Source organism: Anomalospiza imberbis, chromosome Z (assembly GCF_031753505.1).
Source record: "Anomalospiza imberbis isolate Cuckoo-Finch-1a 21T00152 chromosome Z, ASM3175350v1, whole genome shotgun sequence".
NCBI lineage: Eukaryota > Metazoa > Chordata > Aves > Passeriformes > Viduidae > Anomalospiza > Anomalospiza imberbis.
In genome coordinates, this window is record NC_089721.1 from 14,142,056 (window position 1) to 14,163,259 (window position 21,204).

At 36.7% G+C, this 21,204-nt stretch overlaps 1 protein-coding gene across 1 annotated transcript in view; it reads right to left on the bottom strand.

The window, feature by feature from the left end:
- The window catches only part of HCN1 (hyperpolarization activated cyclic nucleotide gated potassium channel 1), a 191,514-nt gene that overhangs the window by 4,304 nt on the left and 166,006 nt on the right, over positions 1–21,204 (bottom strand). The window contains exons 6-7 of the mRNA XM_068176681.1: positions 15,716–15,956; positions 71–235 (exon numbers count right to left, since the gene is read on the bottom strand). Of these exons, the coding sequence (XP_068032782.1) occupies positions 71–235; positions 15,716–15,956 (406 nt within the window). The remainder of the gene's footprint in view (positions 1–70; positions 236–15,715; positions 15,957–21,204) is intronic.

Consider the following 21,204-nt stretch of genomic DNA (forward strand, 5'->3'; position numbering starts at 1 on the left):
GCAGCTCAAGGGAAAGAAAATGTGGAAGGCTTTTAAGAATTAATCATATGTAAGAAAATGAAAGAAATACCTATCCTGTCAAGTCTATCAATTGCCACCGTTTCAAAGGCCCTTCTCATCATGGGGTACTCTTCCAGGACCTCGTTGAAGTTGTCCACTGAGAGGGAGTACAGGCGACAGTATGTGTCTGCTCGTACACTGGCAGTTCGACGGCCCTTGGTTAAAAGGCAGATCTCTGTGGAAAGAAAAATTCAGCACACACTGAAAACAAAGAAGTTACTGAACCCTGTGAAACTTTAAAGTTAGAAATTGACTGTGTGCTAACAAGTAATAATTTAGTACTCAGCAGCAATTTTTCTATTTCTGCTTACATAATTTTGCAGGGACAATTCTGAAGGTATTTGATTCTATTTTTGCTATTCTGAAAAAATAATTCATGTCCTTTAAGAGCCCTGCCTATAGGTTTTCTCAGTATGAACTCTGATTTTTTGAAGCCTTTTTAAAATAGTGCTTCAAGTTCTAAGAAGTGATCCATCAACTGTCAAACACAGCTTGATGGCTTTGATTAACCCAAGTGCTGAATTAACCCAAGTAATTCTGTTGATTTTCTTTTATATATACAGCTGCCATAGAGGACCAATCCCTTTAATCATTCACCAGATTTACTAAACTAATACAATACATTATATCATGATGTAATGATACTTGAATATAAGAGCTGTTCTGAGAAAAAAAAAAATGCCTGAAGCATGAGCATGCCTTCTGTTTCCTTGATGTTTATGTCCTAGGTATTTTGGGGAGAGAAAACTTACAACTTTTGACCTTTTTTCTCATTAGGTTAAAAAGTGGAGTTCATATGATTAGTCTAGTAGCCTTTCTCTGCAAATGCCTCCAACAAGAATTCTTTGTTCTGGAACAGTTGAAACTGAAGCTCTGTGCAGAGTCCCAGGAAACCGCCCCAAACTTTTGAATTCTAATTCTTCAACCCACAGTTTCAAGGTGACTGCGTAGAGGCCAAAGTCAGTGTCTGAGGCTTTTATCAGCAAAACACATGGGGTAGAATATTTATTTACGTTATTTAGATTAAAATACAGAAAATTAAAAAGTCATTTACAAAAAGTAGGGTTTGAGTTCATCCAATTTTCAAACTGGGGACTAAGAACACACTTAGAAATATCAAAAATACTTGAGCTAAAGCAGGGTGAGAGAGAGTTTCCCTGCTCAGTTCAGCAGTCAAGGGCTGTGAGTTCATACTTCGTATTTAAATACAAAAGTAGGAAACTGTCTCCTACCTTGCTTTTTTGTTCATTACATGCTCAATTTCAATCAAACTATCATCTTCAAGTGTGGAAAAACAACTAATAAATAATTCTGCAGCCTTCACTTCTACAAAGTACCAACCTAGTTCTTGGTTTAGGGTTTTTTGCTGTATGTCTTTAAAAAGATATATTTTTATTAATCTACAATATGAAGAACCTTGATTTTTTTGTCTTATACTTCTTGAGGAATTTCCAGATGCTATCTAACCCTGAAGGCTTAGGGGATAAAATGCTTAAATTACAGTAGATAAATCAAAGTAAATTAACATTGGACCAGTTCTAGCACAGAATGTACTTAAACCCCAACAGCTTTGGGGAGAATTATAGAGACTATTGGGAGAGTAAAGTAGAGAATTTATGGAGAATACTGGTAAGAGACTTGACCTAAAGTCCCTCACAAAACCTGATGCCCATGAAATAATGCCAAGTTTACTGTAAAGAACCAGCCAGGTATAACACAAGTCAGTCCTTTCCTTTTCTCATTCCTAGCCTAACCCAACCTCTTCTCCTTAGATTGAACCCACTGTACTATAGTTACAAGAGAAGGATATTTTGCCTAAAGGGAGCAGTTAAATGCAGCTCTAGTTCCTAAGATATTCTTTAGGTCTCAGAAATAATAAAGTTTTACAATACATGGTTGAATTTAGAGAAAACTATCTGGAAAGTCTGTGTGACTAATGATCACCTCTTGATTTTCAGCTCTCTTCAATTAAAATTGCTGCAAACAATAAAGACACATAAATAGGTGTCTTCTGCTACTCTCAACAAATACTTGAGTGTAAAAAGCATCAAATGCCCCCCAAAAAAACCAGCATCTCCTAAATCCCCATCATCCTGAAGAGTTCAGAAAAAAATAGAGAAAGTACAGTTTTCATCATTAATAACCTTGACTACTTTATTGTAGATTACTTGAAAAGAGATAATGTTAGGTTTCATCACAGGACATTGGGACCATAGAATTCATGGATATTACTACAACAAATAATTACATTTTTTCTTCATCTTCTTTCAACTTCTATTATTTTTTATCAAGGTGAAAGGAAAAAATATCAGTGAAAACTATGATGTGTAGACTCTGTCGACCCACAACTTCTGGTTGAAGACTATAAGTCTGGAAGGCTTTTAATATCTGTAATCCTACTAGTTAGATAATATAAAAAACAAGGGGTCAGAAAAGATATGATAAAAGTCTCAGTGCCCAGAAACTGGTCAGGGAGTGCTGCTGTGAAGTGTTTGCAAATTGTATCTGCTAATGTATCAGCTATTTGTTTGGACAGACCCTCAAGCATAATAAAAATAATAAATGAAATCTTCTTTACCAGGACCAGAGAGGAGGAACACAGATTATTGAAAGGTGTTCCCATTAAACACTTGTGTTCATTTAAGTAAACCAAAGTGTTTGTTTTTCATGAAAATAATAAAGTAATGAAAATAGCCATGACATATTTAAAATAAGCCTTAGTGGCATCAAGTACACCAGGTGCCCTTAACAATTGTGCTCTCCTTCATGTTCAATTGATTTAAACAGACTAGGAAATACAATAATAGCATAAGAGTGTGTAGTGGAACACAAAAGGCATAGACTATTTTTAAACAGCTTGGATAAACAAGGTGCTCTATTAACATAAAAATAAAATGTCAGTAGCATATTACTCACTGATATTACTATGTGCATTTGGCATGGTGCATTGCCTTCATGCTGACACTTTCAGTGTGTCAAATATTACTATCTTTCCAAACGAAAGAATGTCCTAAATTCCAATTAAAAATTATGTATTGGGCTACAAAGAACCTGTAATTCAATTCTGAATGCAAATCTTACTTTAATTATTTAATCTTTGTGGACAACTGTTACCTAGAACATTGTGAAACAAATGTCAGTCAGTGTGCTAATGAAAAGTGACTGTTTGAAAACAAAGAATGATGCTGAAAACATTCATTTGCTATTACAGTCCATGTTTAATGCAAATTTAATTAATTCATTTATGAAAATCATGTGTCTTTCCCACATAAAAAGACAGCCCTCAAAAGAATATAGAAATGGGCTCAAATACAATGTACTTTCTGCTGTGAAGACTCTAACTAAAACATTCAATGACAGAAGTTTAAAGCTAACCTTGTTCTGAAAGTTTTAATAATCAAAACTGATCACCAACATAGCAGTTGCACACACATGTGGGACATGGCTGAGTGATGGAGTTGTTAATGCTGGGTTAACAGTTGGACTCAACGATCCAAAGGTCTTTTTCAATCTAAGTGGTTCTATGATTCTGTGGCAGGATTTCAGCAAAAGCTGGATCAGGTTCAGTTTTTGGAACACTATGAAGTTCTAAAGCTTGCCTCTATTGGTTGCTCATGAAACAGGGTATACATAGGTTGTATTTTACTATTGCATTAATGGGACAGAACACTCTGCATGGGAAATTCTACGTATCTGAAAGACAGAAATAAGGAAGGCTGACTTCAGGAAAATCTGAAGGAGGTGAGGTGAGTGACAGCCCACAGGATGAATTTGATGCATTTTAAATAATAGGATTGATAGGCCTTTTGTAAGGATCAAGTTTTGATCCTGACTGAAACCAGGTTCATTATTCTTATGGACTATACTGATATGCCACTGTAGATGATAATTTTTAGCCCTCTCATGTTGCTACATGATGTCTAAACACTTTTTTATTTGAGAAAATAAGGATATGGGGATGTATATGTAATGTGTTATGTATTAATCTCCCCCACATCCATGTATAAGGATGTGGGGGAGATTAGTAGCATGGATGACATTGATCTCTTTTTTAGTCTTTGCTGGATGGGTGTGTATCCACTGGCCATCCTAGCAATAACTTCTGGTTTCCATTTTATACAGAAAATTTTTATATAGGAAAATTCCTTTTTTACTCTGAGAAGCAGTGCAGTTTCTGTGAGAGTGTATACTTGTCCACTCATCATCTGTTCATTTTACATATAAATTATATTCCAGATGTTATTACCGCATATGGTCACATTACCATTTGACTAGGGAAAATCTACAGAAAAAATGTGCCCACCAACAGTAAACTGTGTTGATAAAGGTAAGTTATGAGTCTAGTAGTTAGCAAGTTCACTGAAGGACACCAAACCAGTTGTGTCTCCATGGTCCATATTTCTTAGCTTAGGATGTTACATTGTATAAACAGAAAATTCATACAATGAGTTATTTTATGTGCATCTTTGTCTTGCAAGGACACAAGTTCACTTTACTAGGTGCAGAAATTAAATTTGTGTTGTAATGAATTAATGAATTCAATAGTATTTTAGCTATACAGCGCCTATATTAAAAACAGTTAAAAACAACTAGCAGTTTTTATGCATTTCTGTCCCCTTCCAAAGCTGTGTGATTTCCCATCATCTGTTAGATTAAACATTACAGGACCTAGTGAGAGGTCCTTCCAGCTGAGGACAGCTGACTACTGCTTCAGTCCCTCAACAGGAAACTTGTTCTTGTTGTGGGCATATAGGTTGCTGTGCGTGCTGTCAGCTGTTGAGGCCGATTACTTCCAGCAGCAGAAGAAAGATGGAAAATCAAAGTAATTCAAAATCTTGGGTCAGTCAGTCAAACAGATTTGGGAATGTTTTTTAAGAACAGGGTAGTGGATTAGAATATTGTTTATTTTATAGGGAGCAATGAGTTACTAAACTACCATAGACAAAACTTAAATTTCCAAGTGCTCTTTCGATCCACCCATCTCGTAAGACTTTCAGAGTAAGCTTGCCAGAACCACCATGTTTAGGCTATCTTTATTTTCTAACAGCTCTTCATAACAGCAACTCCTTGGCGTGCTACAAAGATTGATAGTTCTTTACTTCTTTCAAGCAGCTGAAGTTGTCCACTGAGCAGAAACTAGCTAATGGGCACTTTCTTGCTGTGCCAGTCACAGCAAGGGACATTCATCATGGGGCACTCAATTCCCAGCTTTACAACACATAGTATGAGTACGGTTGGGTTCTTTTTCGCTTTAGGAAAGGACTATATGAACTTCAAGCAAGTTTAAAAAAAATCAGTAAGTTTCTAGGCATCTCATTCTTTCAGAAATTGAGTGATTTTCCAATTCTATGTTGACTTAAGCATCTCCAATATAGAAAACAGGGAGAAACTGTTTCATATGATAACATGTTACTTTAACATAAACATCTGCACTTCTGTTTCCTTTTTCTTTATTAAACTCTGGAAAACATGAAATAAATTTATCTATATTTTTTTCTCATTATTAACGTGTTCTTTTTATCTTTCAGTATATTATTACTAGAGTACGCAATGGTAAACCCAGACATAATATACTTTTCTTTTATAGTTTCTAAAATAACTACCACCACGTCTTACAATTACTCAGAATGTAGTTTGATGCAAATGAACTAAATGAATTTCAGTAATCTGTGTTCTAAAAAATTCAGTCCTGCATTTAAGAAATCCTAAAATATAGTCACTGCCCAAGAGGAACATTTTTGCAGCAAGGGAGAGAACTTAAGGAGAACGGAAAATGGAGATAATTCCTGCCTTTTACAGACAGATTTGTAATCTGGACTATCCGAAAGGAAGCTATGCAAAACCTGCAGCTTTTGCCACCATTTTTACACTAAATACGGAATTGCAGACAAGTCAGTTTGAGTTAGGAGATACAGCCTGCATGACCTCTTCATTTAAAATATTTCAGCAATAATTGTCTGTTGAGTTGTTTTCAGGAACTTTTTATTTTTCATCCTAACCTCACTTTGTGCAGGTACTGAAAATAGCTGTGGCTAGAGCAGATAAAAGCCAGTAACAGAAACAGAATGACTGAGGTTGGAAAAGACCTCTAAGATCATCAAGTCCGACCTTTAACTGAACACCACCCTGTCAGCCACACCCTGGCACTGAATGCCACATCTAGACTTATGAACATTTCTTACATCCTATTTTCCCATGTTCTACAAATTCTTCTAAGGTCTGTAAGACAGAAGAGAAGCTTGGGGTAATTTTCTAAAATAGAAATAAAAGTGCATATTTTCTCTTTAATGCTATTTATAACAGAGGATCCATATGTTTTTCTTCTAATTTATTGAAGTGTTCTTCTTACAAAGAGAGATTATGATAGTCTATTTATTGTCTTGTAAAATCTCACAACTTTACTGATAATAATTTCATATGCTTTAAAAAATAATAATTAAGGTAAGATTCTAAGATAATATGCCTAAGTACAGATTTAGTTTTCATACTCACTATGTCAAAGGCCAAAAATGATTTTATGTAATTCATTTACTCCTACTTTCATTCTGATGGATGCCTACTGCCTATTGAAAAAAACCATTTAGTTCCTTATGTATTCAGTGGTATGCTCTTGTAATCTTGAGTTTGGCAAACAATAACAGTTACAATTTAAACTTTAATTAAAGTTGACTGTAAAAATATTGTACTTCTTTTCATTAAATTATTTAAAAAATTATCAGAGACTGTCAGAGACTGAATTAAATATTTAAATATTTAATCTAAACTCAAATATTTAGTTGGAATTCTACTGTGTGAAATTGAAGGTGCTTGAAAAATCTTCTGCTTTATCTGTGTTGACCACATTTGATTTCCAAGGCATGCTATGTCATATTTTACTTGTGTCTAGTTATATAAAGTTTAAATTAAAAATGCATACTGCTAATGAATTAGCAGAATTATAATTCATGCTTTTGGATTGCAAGACTTACTACTTGTGTTATTATTATGAATACTGTAAAATTTATATTTATGTTTGCTAACTAATAAAACTCCTAAACTCAAATCAGCTTCTACTTTTTAGCATAAAAGAATAAGTTATTGTCATTCTCTCTTCCTAAAAATTCTCTTGCACTTTTAAAAAATTATTGAGTTTGAATAGCAAGAAGTCCTTCTGACTATTATGTTCATTATAATATGGTGTCAAAAGAACAACACAACAATTCATTGTCTACAAGAAATTATGCAATATTATGAGGACTATTGCATATTATGTAGCCTCAAAATGGCAGATTAGTCTATGCCAAAAAAGATATTTAATTTTTAGGCCCTCTTGCAGACAATATTTTTAGAAAAATGTTCTATACTGTTGAGCTGAAAAATGTTTTACAAAGGAGTTGGCATGGAGATATGGAGATCCTGCTCCCTTAAAGCATTTAATTATGTCCCTTCTATTAAGAATATGAATAATCACACCTCAGTGGGGCTACTTATAATTAACTATTTGGATTATAGTATGAATATTGAAAGACTTTATCCACCACTACTTTGAATAAGGAATAGCCATATGCAGTGTTTTTGCAAGATGTAAAAATATAAATCATATCATATCATAGTGTCCATATGTAAATCACTTCAACAGATTTTTTTTTCTATTTATAGTAGTATTATACTGACAATCTTTTAAAGTATTCTATGAAAAGGAAGCACCTAGAGTGTAACCAGAAAAAATAAGTGGCAAAATATAATCTAAAGTGACTCAACATTTCCCATGGTATTATTTTCCACTGCACTGGTCTAAAATATTCTGACAGTTACAGTTCTGAGAGGGGGAAAAGCTCCATAAATAATAGGTAGGTCAAAGAAGTTCTGTCTAATTGGCCTTCTACAAGCTGAAGCAAACGCAAGATAGAGTTTATTAGAATTTTAAGTGCAGAAGGGTAAATGTTAAAATTACATTAAATAATTTAAGCAAAATAAAACATTTAAAATTGAAAGTATTCCATGAACTACATGTTAAAAAAATAAACCAAAAAAGAAAAGTTGCAATATAATATGACTCTGGGACATTGTCTGGGAAGATGGCAATGAGAATCTGGTTTCTAGATAGATTTGCTAGATGAATGATGACATGAAGCACAGATAGTGGTATCTGCCTTTGAGTAAGTAAAATAAAACATGTATTTGTCTCTTACTACAATGCAAGAGATAGGGCAATACAGTTTCATATCATACACAGTAACTCTCATATATACACCTTATATATTTTTTCCTTAAATCACATTAATTTCTTCATGTTCAACATACTTAGAAATTGATAGAAAAAAAAATTAGCAGTATGAGTTTTAGTTAGTCTAAAAACTGATTTATGTACTGACTCCAGGTGGCATGATACCATTTGGATTTTCAGCAGGGGAAAAAACAATGGGGAATGGGATCTGCAATGGATACATCAAAAACTGGGCAGCATGAATTACTGCAGACTTATCTACTGGAATTAGGAAACTCCTTCAAATTACAAAACCTCCATGGGGCCCCCAGACCTAATTAATAAAAATATGTTTGCAATTCCTAAACACTAAGTTTTGATTTCCCTAACAATATCGGCATTCCTTCAGCTCTAACACAGTATCTGTAAAAAACAGAAAAAAAGGGGTTAAATTTCCAGGAACATATGTCTGGGCTGCTGCATGAAGGAAAGCCTGTGTAAACACAGGTGGGAAAACAGATGGAGAAAGGAAAAGATAGCAGGGAGACCAGTCTTATCTTGTGTCCTTTGTGGCTGAGAGGAATTTTGCCAGCGACTACAGAAAAGAGCAGGATGAGACCACAGTGAACAATCAGGCCTCTGTCCACCAGTGAGTAACCAAAAGAAGTAACAGCAGAGTCCTGAATGTGTTCCCAGAAATCCTCCTTTGAATAAGCTGTGCTGAGATGTACTGGTTGGGCAGTGTGGGATTTATTCCTTTCTTTTCCTCTCTGTAGGCATGTCAGCCCCATTCTAACACACCAGTTCATGGAGGCAGCTCAGCAAGTGCTTATCTAAACCAGGACTACCTGTCCTGAGTCTCTCCTCTGATTCTGATTCTATAGGGCTGGCAGCTGGCAGGGCACAGGACCTCATGAAACCACTCCTGCTCTTCAAAGTCCTCTGCACTAGCTTTGGGACAGCTTAAAATTTTATGTTTGCAGGGGTAACAATCTCAGGCAAGTTATCAGTGGTTGAAAGCTGCTTTTCCGCTTGGTTCTCCAAGCAGAAGCCTGCTGTTTGTAGCCGAGTACATGGGAACACCATCTGACTGAGTCTGGGGTGAGGGATGTGCAGAGAAGTGGAGGGTCACAAGGTATCAGGGAGCAGAAGGCCTTTCCAGAAGGGAAGGAGAAGTTGCAGGACCTGATCTTACTGTCATGACTGAAGTAGCCTTAAGACCCAAACATCTGAGTAAGGAAGGAGATAATTGGAAAGGCTTTATTGTATTAAAGCAAACATCTCTTTAGTTTATTACACTAAAGAGTATATTTGATAATCAATGTCTGATTAATTTTCAGAGATTTTGAATTACCAACTTATACTAGTAATTATTATGGAGTTTTTCTGAAACAATTTACCACAGCAAAAATCAGAATATTCACACAGCAGTGGTAGTACACCAGTTTCTATCAATATGTATTGGTATAGGTAAATTAGATTAGTATTAGGCTCATTAGATGTGTTAATAATTCTGCTCTGTAAAGCCCCAGTAACTGATAAACTAATCTCTTCTATAAGCAAAAGACTCAAATTCTTGTGTTTCATCTCAAAAGATGTCAAAATCTTTTCATATGGCCAATTTTGTATGTACAGTGAAGAAATAATACACAATCTGTTCAGTAATTCCTCCTGTCACAAGAAGAGCAATTTCTAATCCAATCACCTGGTACTGAGAAGAAAAGGTTCAATAGGATTGAAACCTGGCAATTTCCTTCCTACCATTTATTACTAGAGTTATATCATAAATGAGTTTGAACTACCAAGATATTAAAGAGAACTACAAATGTGCACTGAGACAGAGGAAGCAAAAATGGGGGACCTGTCATTATCCACTGCTCTGTACTATGTATTTTCAGTATTGTAAACGGTAGATACTCAGGACCGGGGACAAGATGACAAGAAAATTTAACCACTTCATAATCACAACATCCTCAATTGCTTACATTTTTCACCTGCCTTCTGATTCTTATTCTCCATCCCAGAAAGCTGAGTTCAAATGTGTTGATCTCAAGCTCTCAATTCAGCTTAACTGCAAACACATGTGCAGTCAGGTTTTCCAACTTGCTATCCAAAAGGGATAGGTGTAAGTACCTTCCCACTCTTTTCCAGCTTCTGGAGGTTGTTCAGATCTGTGCTCACCGCTTGTGTTTTTCTCCCTTTCCCATCAATCTCATGCCCATGATGTTCCCCTGCACTGTCAGCTGCTCTGTCTCCCATGTATTTGCACCACTCACAACCTGACTCCTACCTACAGAGTTCTCTCTCTGTTGACATCTATCTCGCTCCCCACGCTCTTCCCTACAGTTTTGTCCTATGTGTTAACATAGTCCATAACATCCATTCATTCTCTCCTGACCTTAATCACACGTCACTAACCCTACAGGCACCTAGAAGGAGATCATAATTCCTTGAACTGGTTGTATGGTCACATCCAGAGGGTACTAGTCAATGGCTCAGAGTCCTGATGGACGTCAGTGACAAGTGGTGTCCCTCAGGGATCCATACAGGGACCAGTCTTGTGTAGTGTCTTCATTAATGAAATAAATTAAGGAATTGAGAGCACTCTCAGCAAATTTGCGATGAATCCAAACTGAACAGTGCAGTTGACACTTCTGAAGGATAGGATACCATCCAGAGGGACCTGGACAAGCTCGAGAAGTGGCCCTTGGGAATCTGAAGAGGTTTAACAAGGCCAGGTGCTGGTGCTGCACCTCGGCTGGGACAGCCCCTGGTACCAGCACAGGCTGGGCATGAACAGACCCAGAGCAGCCCTGCCCAGAAGGGCTTGGGGGTGCTGTGGGTGAGAGGCTGCACATGGCCCAGACTTGGCACTCACAGCCCAGTGAGCCAAACGTGTCCTGGGCTGCATCCAGAGCCCCATGGGCAGCAGGGGAGGGAGGGGATTCTGCCTCTCTGCTCTGGAGAACCACCTGGAGCACTGCATCCAGCTCTGGGGTCTCCAAGAATAGGAAGGACTTAGACCTATTGGAACAAATCCAGAGGAGGCCAAGATGAGGCTGGAGCACCTCTCCTATAAGGCAAGGCTGACAGAATTTTTCAGCCTGGAAAAGAGAAGGCTTAGAAGTGACCTAACTGAGATCCTCTGGTACTGGAAGGGAGTCTCCAAGAAAGACAGAGAGACAGTTTTTACAAGAGCATGTGGTGAAAGGACAAGGGGAAATGCCTTCAAACTGAAACAGGATAGATTTACATTAGATACTAAGAAAAATTCTTTACTGTGAGAGTGATCAGGCATTAGCACAGGTTGCCCAGGGAGGTTGTGGATGCCCTATCCCTGGAAGTGTTCAAGGATGAACACTCGGATGGAGCTCTAAGCAACCTAGTCTAGTGAAAGGTGTCCATGCCCATGGTGGGGGGAGCAGAAGTAGATGATGCTAAACTTCCCTTTCAACCCAAGCCATTTTATGTTTCTATGGTTCTGTGATAATTTATATTGAGGGCAAACTTATTTTCTCACTATGAAAACTGTGTCAGTGTGAGCAGTTGCTCTTGTACAAGGAAAAGATGTATCTACTGCTACGTTGATAGTGGCAGCAATCCCATTTCTAATAATGGGGAACTAGAAGCAAAACTTCTAATAATGGGGAACTATTAGCAAAATTAAGGAGGACATAAAAAAAAATCCACAGATGTTTTAAAAGAATAAGATATAGTTCAATTAAAAATAAATCAAATAAAGGCCACTATAGAGTATTAAAATCCCATGATTCTTCACTGGTAACTGTGGCTTACATAATTTCACTGATGTAGAAGTGACTATATAACTGCACAGTATAGTGAAAAGTAGTTTCATGTATTCTTCCTTGTCTAATTCCTGTTCCTTTTATAAAAATTCACATGAGCATACCATGAATATGGTAGGGGAATATGGCCTATTGAAAAGGTTAGTACCAGAAACTGCTTTCAAATTCCTACTGGCACTTGGAGGAGATATGTAAGATGATAATGTCCTTCAACCAGCAGTCTGAAAAAAAAAAAAAACCCACTTATTGGAATGAAAATGAGCATCCTACACACTGCTGGGCTAAAAATTGCTCCTGGACACTAAGTTCAAGAAGATTACATTTATGAACACACATGAAGGTCAAGGGACAGAATGCTCTTCCCACAGAAATACCAAGGAATAAACCACAAGATCTTTGTGGTTACAGTATTGTATTTACTCCTTCCCCCACAAAAGGAGAAACCAGTGAGCACAGATGAGGAAGGAGGAAGACAGTAATCAAGCCCAGATCTTTCTATTGCCATCACTTTGCATGTCCCTCAAAAATGAACAGAAAGCGTACAGCAGAGGTGTAGCCTGATTCATCTATTCCACTGATGGTTATCCGGGCATGTTCTTTTTGAAAAGAATTACCAACCAACTGAGGTTGGTAAGGTTTATTTGGTTTCCTATTAGACCGGATCTGTTTTTAATTAAAGCCTGTTTTTAATTAAAAACAAAGATCAAGCAAGATAGTTCAACATCAGTCCTCAAACCTCAAGATATTACCTCTTTTTTACTGCAACTTTTAGTTTTCCAGGCTTTCATTCTCCCAGCAGTTTCCATTCAAGTCACTCCCAAATACTTGTGATTCGGCTTTGGTTCCTCTTAAATCTTGGCTTTCATACTAATCTCGAGTTCTCCCACAGCTTAAGGGTTGCTGTTTTTTAATGGTAAGTTTTTTTTACCTAATTTTTTCCTGATATAATGTTGTTAGTACAGAAATATTTTACTTATTAAGAGTTTGGTTTTCCAAATCCAATGCAAGATGCTGGTGAAACCTTCCATTGTTTTGGAGGTGAGCCTGCAAATCTCTCCAGAGTCAAGGTCCCCAGGTAACTCAGCTCTGGGACATACCTGACAGACAGAAATTAGCATCTCTGAGCTGGGATGTGGAACTTTCAAAACATAAGACATTTAAAAATTAAAAAATGTTCTGTTAGGCATATCACTCTGTCACCTGTGTGCCCTTTACTTGCTTTTGGGAGCTCGGGTGTTGATACTGATGTATTGTGTCAGACCTGGGAGCTATACAGATTGGTTGTTACAAGTAGCAGCTTAAACATAGTGTCAGCTTCAGATTTATCTTGTGTCCTTTAAGCAAAAAAGGGGCTATTGGTCTTAGGATGTGAATGCAGCCTTGACCTTTCAGTTTATTATTTTATCACTATGCAATATTCCTTGTGTCTGCTTTGGTCAGGAAGCTTTACTCAGATTCTGATACACACTTCAGGGAAAGTGGGTATTCTCTAGAGAGATAATAAGAATTTTAGAACTGTTTTTTGTTTTCTGCTTTGACAATCCAAACCAATTCACAGATATGTTATTTGCAGCTTGTTTTCTCTCTTTTCAGCTGCAGTCATAGAATTATAAAATCATAGAATGGTTTGAATTATAAGGGACCTTAAGGATCGTCTAGTTCCAATGCCCTTGTCATGGATGCCATTCACTAGATCAGGTTGCTCAGGGCTGAATCCAGCCTGGTCTTGAACATGTCTGTGGATAGGGCATCCACAGCTTCTCTAATCCAGACAGGTCTTTTCTCTCCCCAGCTGGAAATACACTTCTGGAAATTCATAATATATGGTATTTGCTACAACAGCTCTGAGCCACACCAATCTGGATCTTGGAGCATTTCCTCTCTCAAGTTCTCTCTCCCAGTGCACTTGTCTTTTTTCACCTCTCCTCACCCCTCCATGCTACAGCAGCGACTATTATCTTCTGTTTGCCCCAGCAGGCTTTGGATGCATTACCACCCATTTTTGCAACACCTGCCTCATCCCAGCTGCAGTTTGGATGAGCAAAAGTGCTTTGATATGTGGTGTAATAAGTTCCTGTAGTGTCTGGATATTGCAAGTAGCTTATTTTTTTTGTCTGCATTCCTGTTAAGAATGGTAGCAGTTGAATTGGATGAGCTAAATAGTTGTTTGCACTGCAACAACAGGCTGACAGTTATGTAAAATACTTTCATGTGCAATCTCCTCTGATCCTCTGCTGGTTCAGAGGAGTATTATGGCCAGATTCAGCACGCAGGCTCTTGCAAACTCATTTTCATAAACTAGGGCACTGCTAAGCATAGAGGAGACCAAGACCAAGGTTCCTCTGTTTCTTCATCCTCAGCATTTACCTTTTCTTTCTGCCTAATCTCCCGTCTTCAGCATCTACAGTTTAATCCTGAGGGATAAGCACAAGACCTCTTTACCAAAGTGCTTCTACAAATACTGGTGATACAAATCACCTTGCAGAGGCTACTTCGAAGTGACAAGGTCTTCTGGCCAGATCAGTAGGAGTTGCTTTAGCGTATTATTCTAAAATGGGATTAGTTAAGTAACTCTACAGCCCAATTGAAACGCTGAGCCCAATTCACTTTTCTTAGCTTCCCCCTTCTGTATACCAACTAAATGGCACTGATTAGGCTTTCAATTGAGCATTTTCTGAAAGGCATTCAGGTCAGTTATGGGATCATTCATGGAATTCAACAGCAAATTAATACAATGACCTAGCTAACTGTAACTCTCATGGGCAGCAGGGGTACACACACAGTAATCAAGCAGCTTCTGAAAACCAGCCTTTCTGCTGCTTGTGGAAGCAGACACCTATTCTATTGCACAAAGATAATTTAAAGTCACAGGGAACAGCTATTTTGGACCATCAGTTATTATATATAAGACTTTTTAATATAATATATTATATTATTATATTATTATAATATATATTATATTGTATATATTATTATAATAACTTTTTTTTCATTAGGACTACCAGATTAATTTAATTAGGATTAAAATTAATGCCTGATTTTTATTAATATGCATCTGTTAGACAGCTACCTAGTCAGATAGGAAGTCCAGTTTCTCATAGTATACATTGTCAGGATAAACACTGATGTGTGCTAAAATTCAGTGAAAAAGCACTAACATGTTGAAATATTAATGAATACAATGTTAATGAATTACAAAACAGCTCATGTAAATAATGCTTCTCTATTCATTGCTAATTTTGCAATTCTTACTATGATTTTTATCTTCAGATTTATAATTCAATAAATAGTATTCTTTTTTAAAGATTAATCCTGTCAATTTTACCTTTAAAAAGCTATAAAATTACTATGCAAATTATTATCTTTGTATTTAAATATTTTCTGTTAAATAACAGCAATCTTAATTCAAAGTAACTTCAAAATTCTGGAAGGTCATTCTGCATTTGTAATAGCTGTCCCTCACAACAGTATAGACTCTGAATATTTTGTTCAAAAATATTTTGTACACTTCACTGTGGTTTGAATTGTCTAAGCAAGCAAATCTTAGTTAACTTATTCAAAAGTCTCTTTTTATCTTTTATCTGTATCTTTATCTTTTTATCTGTTATCTGTACTTGTTTTGTTCTAGTGCATTCACTCCAGTGTTATCATTATTCCTACTCACCTCCAAAGTAAGAGCCATCTGTCAGCTTCAGCTCCTTGTTGGACTTGGTAATGACACCAGCAACACCATGTTGAATGAAATACATCTTCTTACCCACAGCCCCTTCTCGGATAATATAATCTCCAGGTTGGAACACCTCAAATCTCAGTTTGCTTAGCATGGCAGTCACAAAATTTGGGTCTGCATTAGCAAAAAGAGGCATTGTAGCCACCAGCTTCCGACAGTTGAAGTTGACAATCTCCTAAATGGGAAGAAAACATCATGATAATAATGGTCAATAAATATGTTCAATATGATGGGCTTTGAAAAAAACACATTCTGCTTTCTTAATAAAGAATTTCTTTATGCTCATATTGGACTTTTCTGTGTCTCTGTGCTTACTTTATAACATATTTTCATCTGTTTCTATTGAAGAGATTGAAACAAAAGTGCAGTCTGACTTGTATTTCAAAGGTTAAAGGTTAGCGTCCTCTGGTGACTTTTCACATGTGCTTGACAACCAGATTGGCTATTGCAATAACTATATTATTTGTCGAAATTATGCAAGCCCTGTCTTTCCAAATATTACATGAGTAACATATTTCTGTTTTGAAAATATCCAGTGGTAATATAAATATATTATTACAGTTAGCTAGTTCAAATCAACAGGAAAATTTCCTGCACTGTTTCTAATTAATTTTATAAACACAGAAAGATACATTTCTGCCCTTTAAAGAGATGTGTATAAAGTAGGCCCCTATATGCAGAAAGGTCTACTATTTTACTAGGGCCTTAAGGATTTCTCCTACCAACGAGAAATTGTATTCATATTTACAGAGCACACTATGAGCTCAATCTGCATGAAAAGATTAGTACCAAAAAAACCTGTAAATGTCATACTTGCTTTAAATAAATAAAACCAAAACCAAACTCTATAAACAATTTATGAAATATTTTCAAGCTCATTCTTGCAGACCTTACATTGTCTTGGGAAATTAACATGGTCAGTTGCCATTACAGATTTAACATTGTATTGAAAAACTGAGACTAATCAGTATTGCACACAGAGAGGGGCTCAGGCCAGCAACATCTACTGAGGTAGCAAACCCAACATGACAGAAAGAGCAAATATAATCATCTGTGTATAAATGCAGACAAAGCAAATAAAAGAAAAATACAGCCAGCAGTCACTTAAATGCTTTGCAAAACTAAATATGCCTTTATTGTCCATGGAGTACCCCTAGCATTTCTTAAACTAAGACTTCAAGATTGATGTAAAGGAGACATTCCACCTACTAGTGCTCTCATTCCCATGACTGCATTCCTGCTGGAATTTCAACTTCCCATGCATCTGCTGTCTCATGTATCTTATATATGCCATGCAGACAACCCTGAGCATGAAGCTCAGATATAGTTATCCAGAGATCACACAAATTCTTTTCCTCTCCCTGTCCCACAATGTAATATCCTGCTTGTAGACAAGTTGGGGAAGTTCAAGCCATTTTACACCATAAGCAACAAAACCATAGTGGGTTCTTCAAATCAGTTCCCCTGCATCTGGGAGAGACATGGGAATTCCCCTCTGAAGGGAAGACATTTGCTGCTGAAGCAACTAACAGGCAAATGCATTAAGAGTGAGAGACTGAAAAAACAACCACCTTTCCCTGAGCAATCACATCCTTTCCAAATTAATCTAGTGGTACTTTGAAAAGTAAATTTGAGCAAAATGTTGCACCAGGCACCCTAAAAACTAGTTTCCCATGTAAAAAAAAAAAAGGTAAATTTGATGCAGGATATCTTCTGTTTGCCTGAATCCAAAAATTATCTCAAGTAACAGCATGTGGACTGCCAGATAGGTGACATTCAAATCTGTGAATACTGCTGAGTCAGTAGGTCAAGAGGGGTAAGGCCAAGATACCCTCTAAGTATATTTTTTATGAGGCAATAAGTATCATAATGAGATTCCAACTGTCTGTCTTTCTAAAGCATGAGGATAAGCTTGTTTTCCTTCTTGCTTAAACTCTACATTTATTAGTAAGGCTCCAGCCATCACCTCCCTCCCAAAGGAAAGTTACTTGCTTCTCCCACTGCTAGCAGTGTGGTGGCATCCCATGAGGAGCCCCATACTACATCTTCTGCTCCCCGTGAGACTGCCTTGCTGCTGTCTCCACTGATGCTGGCAACACCTATTACTTGTCTTGTCTTGCTCAGGGACTTCTCAGTAGGCTTGCTGCTTGTTTTCTACTTCTGAAAGTGAATAGCTTGTCTTGCATGCCCAGGAGGCAGAGAAAGGAAATTACTAAAGAAAGCGAAAATTGACTGGAAATTATATAGAAGCTGGTGGGGAAGCACAGAAAAGGCTGGGAGAGTAGAAAATTCAGCTCCAGTCAAGATTAGGAAGAAAGAGTAAAATAGACTTAGGTGGATTAGTACTACAAAAGAGAGAATGGGGGGAAACAAAAAGAAGGAACACTAAGACCTAGAAAAATATAAACAGAAAAAAAAGAAGGCAAGAAGCTTGACTTTAAAAACAGGTTGAGAAATGGAAATTACTGAAAAGTGAGAACACAGGAACACAAAACCTGGAGAATAGGTGTCTGGAATGAAAGCTGAAAAGTAGGGCAGATGAAATAAACAAAAGGGAGATTGGAAAAAAAAGATGTTATCCCTAACATATCTTTAACAGTATGACAGGAGAGATTATGATATAGAGAGAGGGGAGAATTCAGACCTGGATGACTCCTTTGTGCAGACCCAGTCCTACCCATGCAGAAAGGAATTCATCACATCTTGGAAAGCCCAACAAAACATACACTTGAAAGAGGATTTTCACCCATGGAATCGTGTGTCCTCTTATTTTTCAATCTTCTGCCCACTTTTCTCTCACATTATGTAATCTGTATCTGGATATACCCATGTATACACACACATTATCCTGCTCAGCCTGAGTTGCCTAATGAAGGTACCAACATAGCTACAAAACTACCCTGCTGAGGTAATTTCAGCTGTTATTCCTAGTAATGCATTCATTTTGTTGATTAGTTTTCTGTGAAAGTTTGCACTAAAGTACAAACTTCCCTTATTTAAGATGTTAGAAGGTGGAAAATTACCAAGGGAGAAAGAAATGTGTCATTTTAAAGTGCTTTGTTTTTCTTTTAAGTGTTCTTTTATTTAAATATGAGATCATTCAGAGCAAATAAAATACATTTCCCTGAATCTTAATCACAGGCAGTTCTGCAATTTCAAGTTCTTGTGTATTACTTTAAATATCATCCTGGGGAGAAAGAAACAGTAAAGATTATGAAAGTGTTTTATATAACTCAGAAAGTACTAGGGGAAAAAGTTCTGTTTTAAAAGAGAGGTAACAAAAGAACAAACTGACAAATTAAGAGTTGACATTTTGTACAGAGAAAAATCTTTCACTCTTATTTTTCTTTTAATTCTTTTGAGCTAGACTGGAACCAGACTATGGTGCCCAATATGATATCTTCATTAAATGAGATTTTGTCTTACCTCTATTTGAAGAAAATACCAAATGAAGCCTGAGGAAAGGATCAGGGAAGACAATACCAAATGAAGCTTGAATAAGGGATTAGGAATGCATTATATAGCTGAAATTGTTAAAGAGCAAGAATGAATCAGACCTAGAAGGAGCAAGTGTTGATCTGTCTCAATTGCTGGTCTCTTACACAAGAATTAAGAGATGCAATGGTCTGCTTTATGTGAGAGATTGGTTAGGTAATTACACTGGCTTCTGCTCCTTTGTAGTATATTGGATTTATTACTCATCTTGACCTTTCTGGATTTTTTTTCAAACTGAAGTTAAAGCATCAGATATTATAATTTTGTATGGGTTCAATATTTCTTGATGGTTTCTCTGAAGCATCTCAAGATGTTACAGAAGCAGTCACAAGGCTGTTCCAGCTGTGACTGGAGTTCTCTGATGGCATCTCTAAAAGTTTTTTAGGACCTCTTTTCCAGAAGATTTTAGATGGACTGTAGTGCTTTTAGTTAGACTGGCTGGAAAATCCTGTTCCATAAAAAAGGAAAAGTTCTTGAAAGATCTATTTGCCTGAAAAGTTACTTACTTTTTCTCAGTAATCCAGTTGAGCTGCTAAAAGGTACTACTTCCAAGAAGAAAGAAAGAAAGAACAAACTATGTTCTTCTTATGTGTAGGCCATTTGGAAAAATGGCTTAGCTTAGCTTTGTTAGGAGACTTCTACATACTACTGCAAAAACCTAGTGTATAAGTGCAACAGTGCACCTTTTCTTTTCAGAGTGTTCCTTTACATTTTGCTTTCAAAGGATGTAAAACTAAATGAGTTTTAATTTCCTGATCATTGAAAGGAAGAAATCACTTTACTGAGAAAACTATTTTTCCCCTTAGAAATAATTTGCAAATGCAAAATTACTGACCATCATTAAGACAGAACCATAGGAAAAGCCATTATATTTAAGGATTTGGGGTACTTTGAGCAGGTTAGATATTTTTAAACCCAGTTCTAAGGAGCTATATTCTGTACGTGTTCCTGATTTCTTGTAATTTTTTAACCCATTGGTCAATTATAGTCGAGTTTGGCAGAAAGGAGGCAGCTCACTGATAGTAAGTTCTCACAGGTTTTATGACAGTAGGCAGTCAGGAGGACTGGGATTAGTACCCCACTGAGGGAATGACTACATCATTACCTAACAACTTGTTAAATGCCAGAAAATCTACATGTGGCAATGGGATGCAATATTCTTCATTTCTGGTGCACCTGAAGTTGTTCAGATTGCTTTGACACATTCTGGTTTATCATCTCTATGGAGTGGATGACTTAAAAAAATTTTGCTCAGAGGCCTTTCATGTAAGTAACAACAACTATGTACATTTTTTTCTCTTTGAATGAGATTGCCTCAACTTTCCATTTTTCAATTACATTGATACATTTCAACATAAAGACTCTGCTTAAATTTTACTTAAAACATGGTAACTCTTCCACAGTATGTTTAGAGTTATGTCAAGAAACACTATTCTTTTTTCTTCAGGACTTGGCATTTTGTCATTTTGTCAATATAACTGGATATTCTTTGTGTCTGTTTTAGAAGAGCTCCCTGTGTAGCCCCTATGTCTATATATTTTAAAGCCCATGAATGCTCTGGGCTGAGGTAGCCAACTTATCTGACCTACAGACAAAGCATAAAACCTGAAAAAAACCTCGATCGTTAAGACAAAGAGACTCCATGGGATCTCAATTGCCTTGAAAACCAGTGATCAGCCAGTCTATTTACATTTTCAAAGCCCTCCAATTCCCAAGACTCCCAGTATATACCTGGATAAGGCATATCCACATGCAGAAAATTTGCCATCCAGCTGTGAGATAAACTTAGGCATAAGGAAGGAAGGAATGCATAGGCTTTGCAGGAAAACAATCAATGAAATTATGATTCTACCAGGACTAACAGGACTGAGTTAAAGCAGGGTTTTTTTTTCTGTCTAGCTCTTTTCAACTCAGATTAACACAAGTCA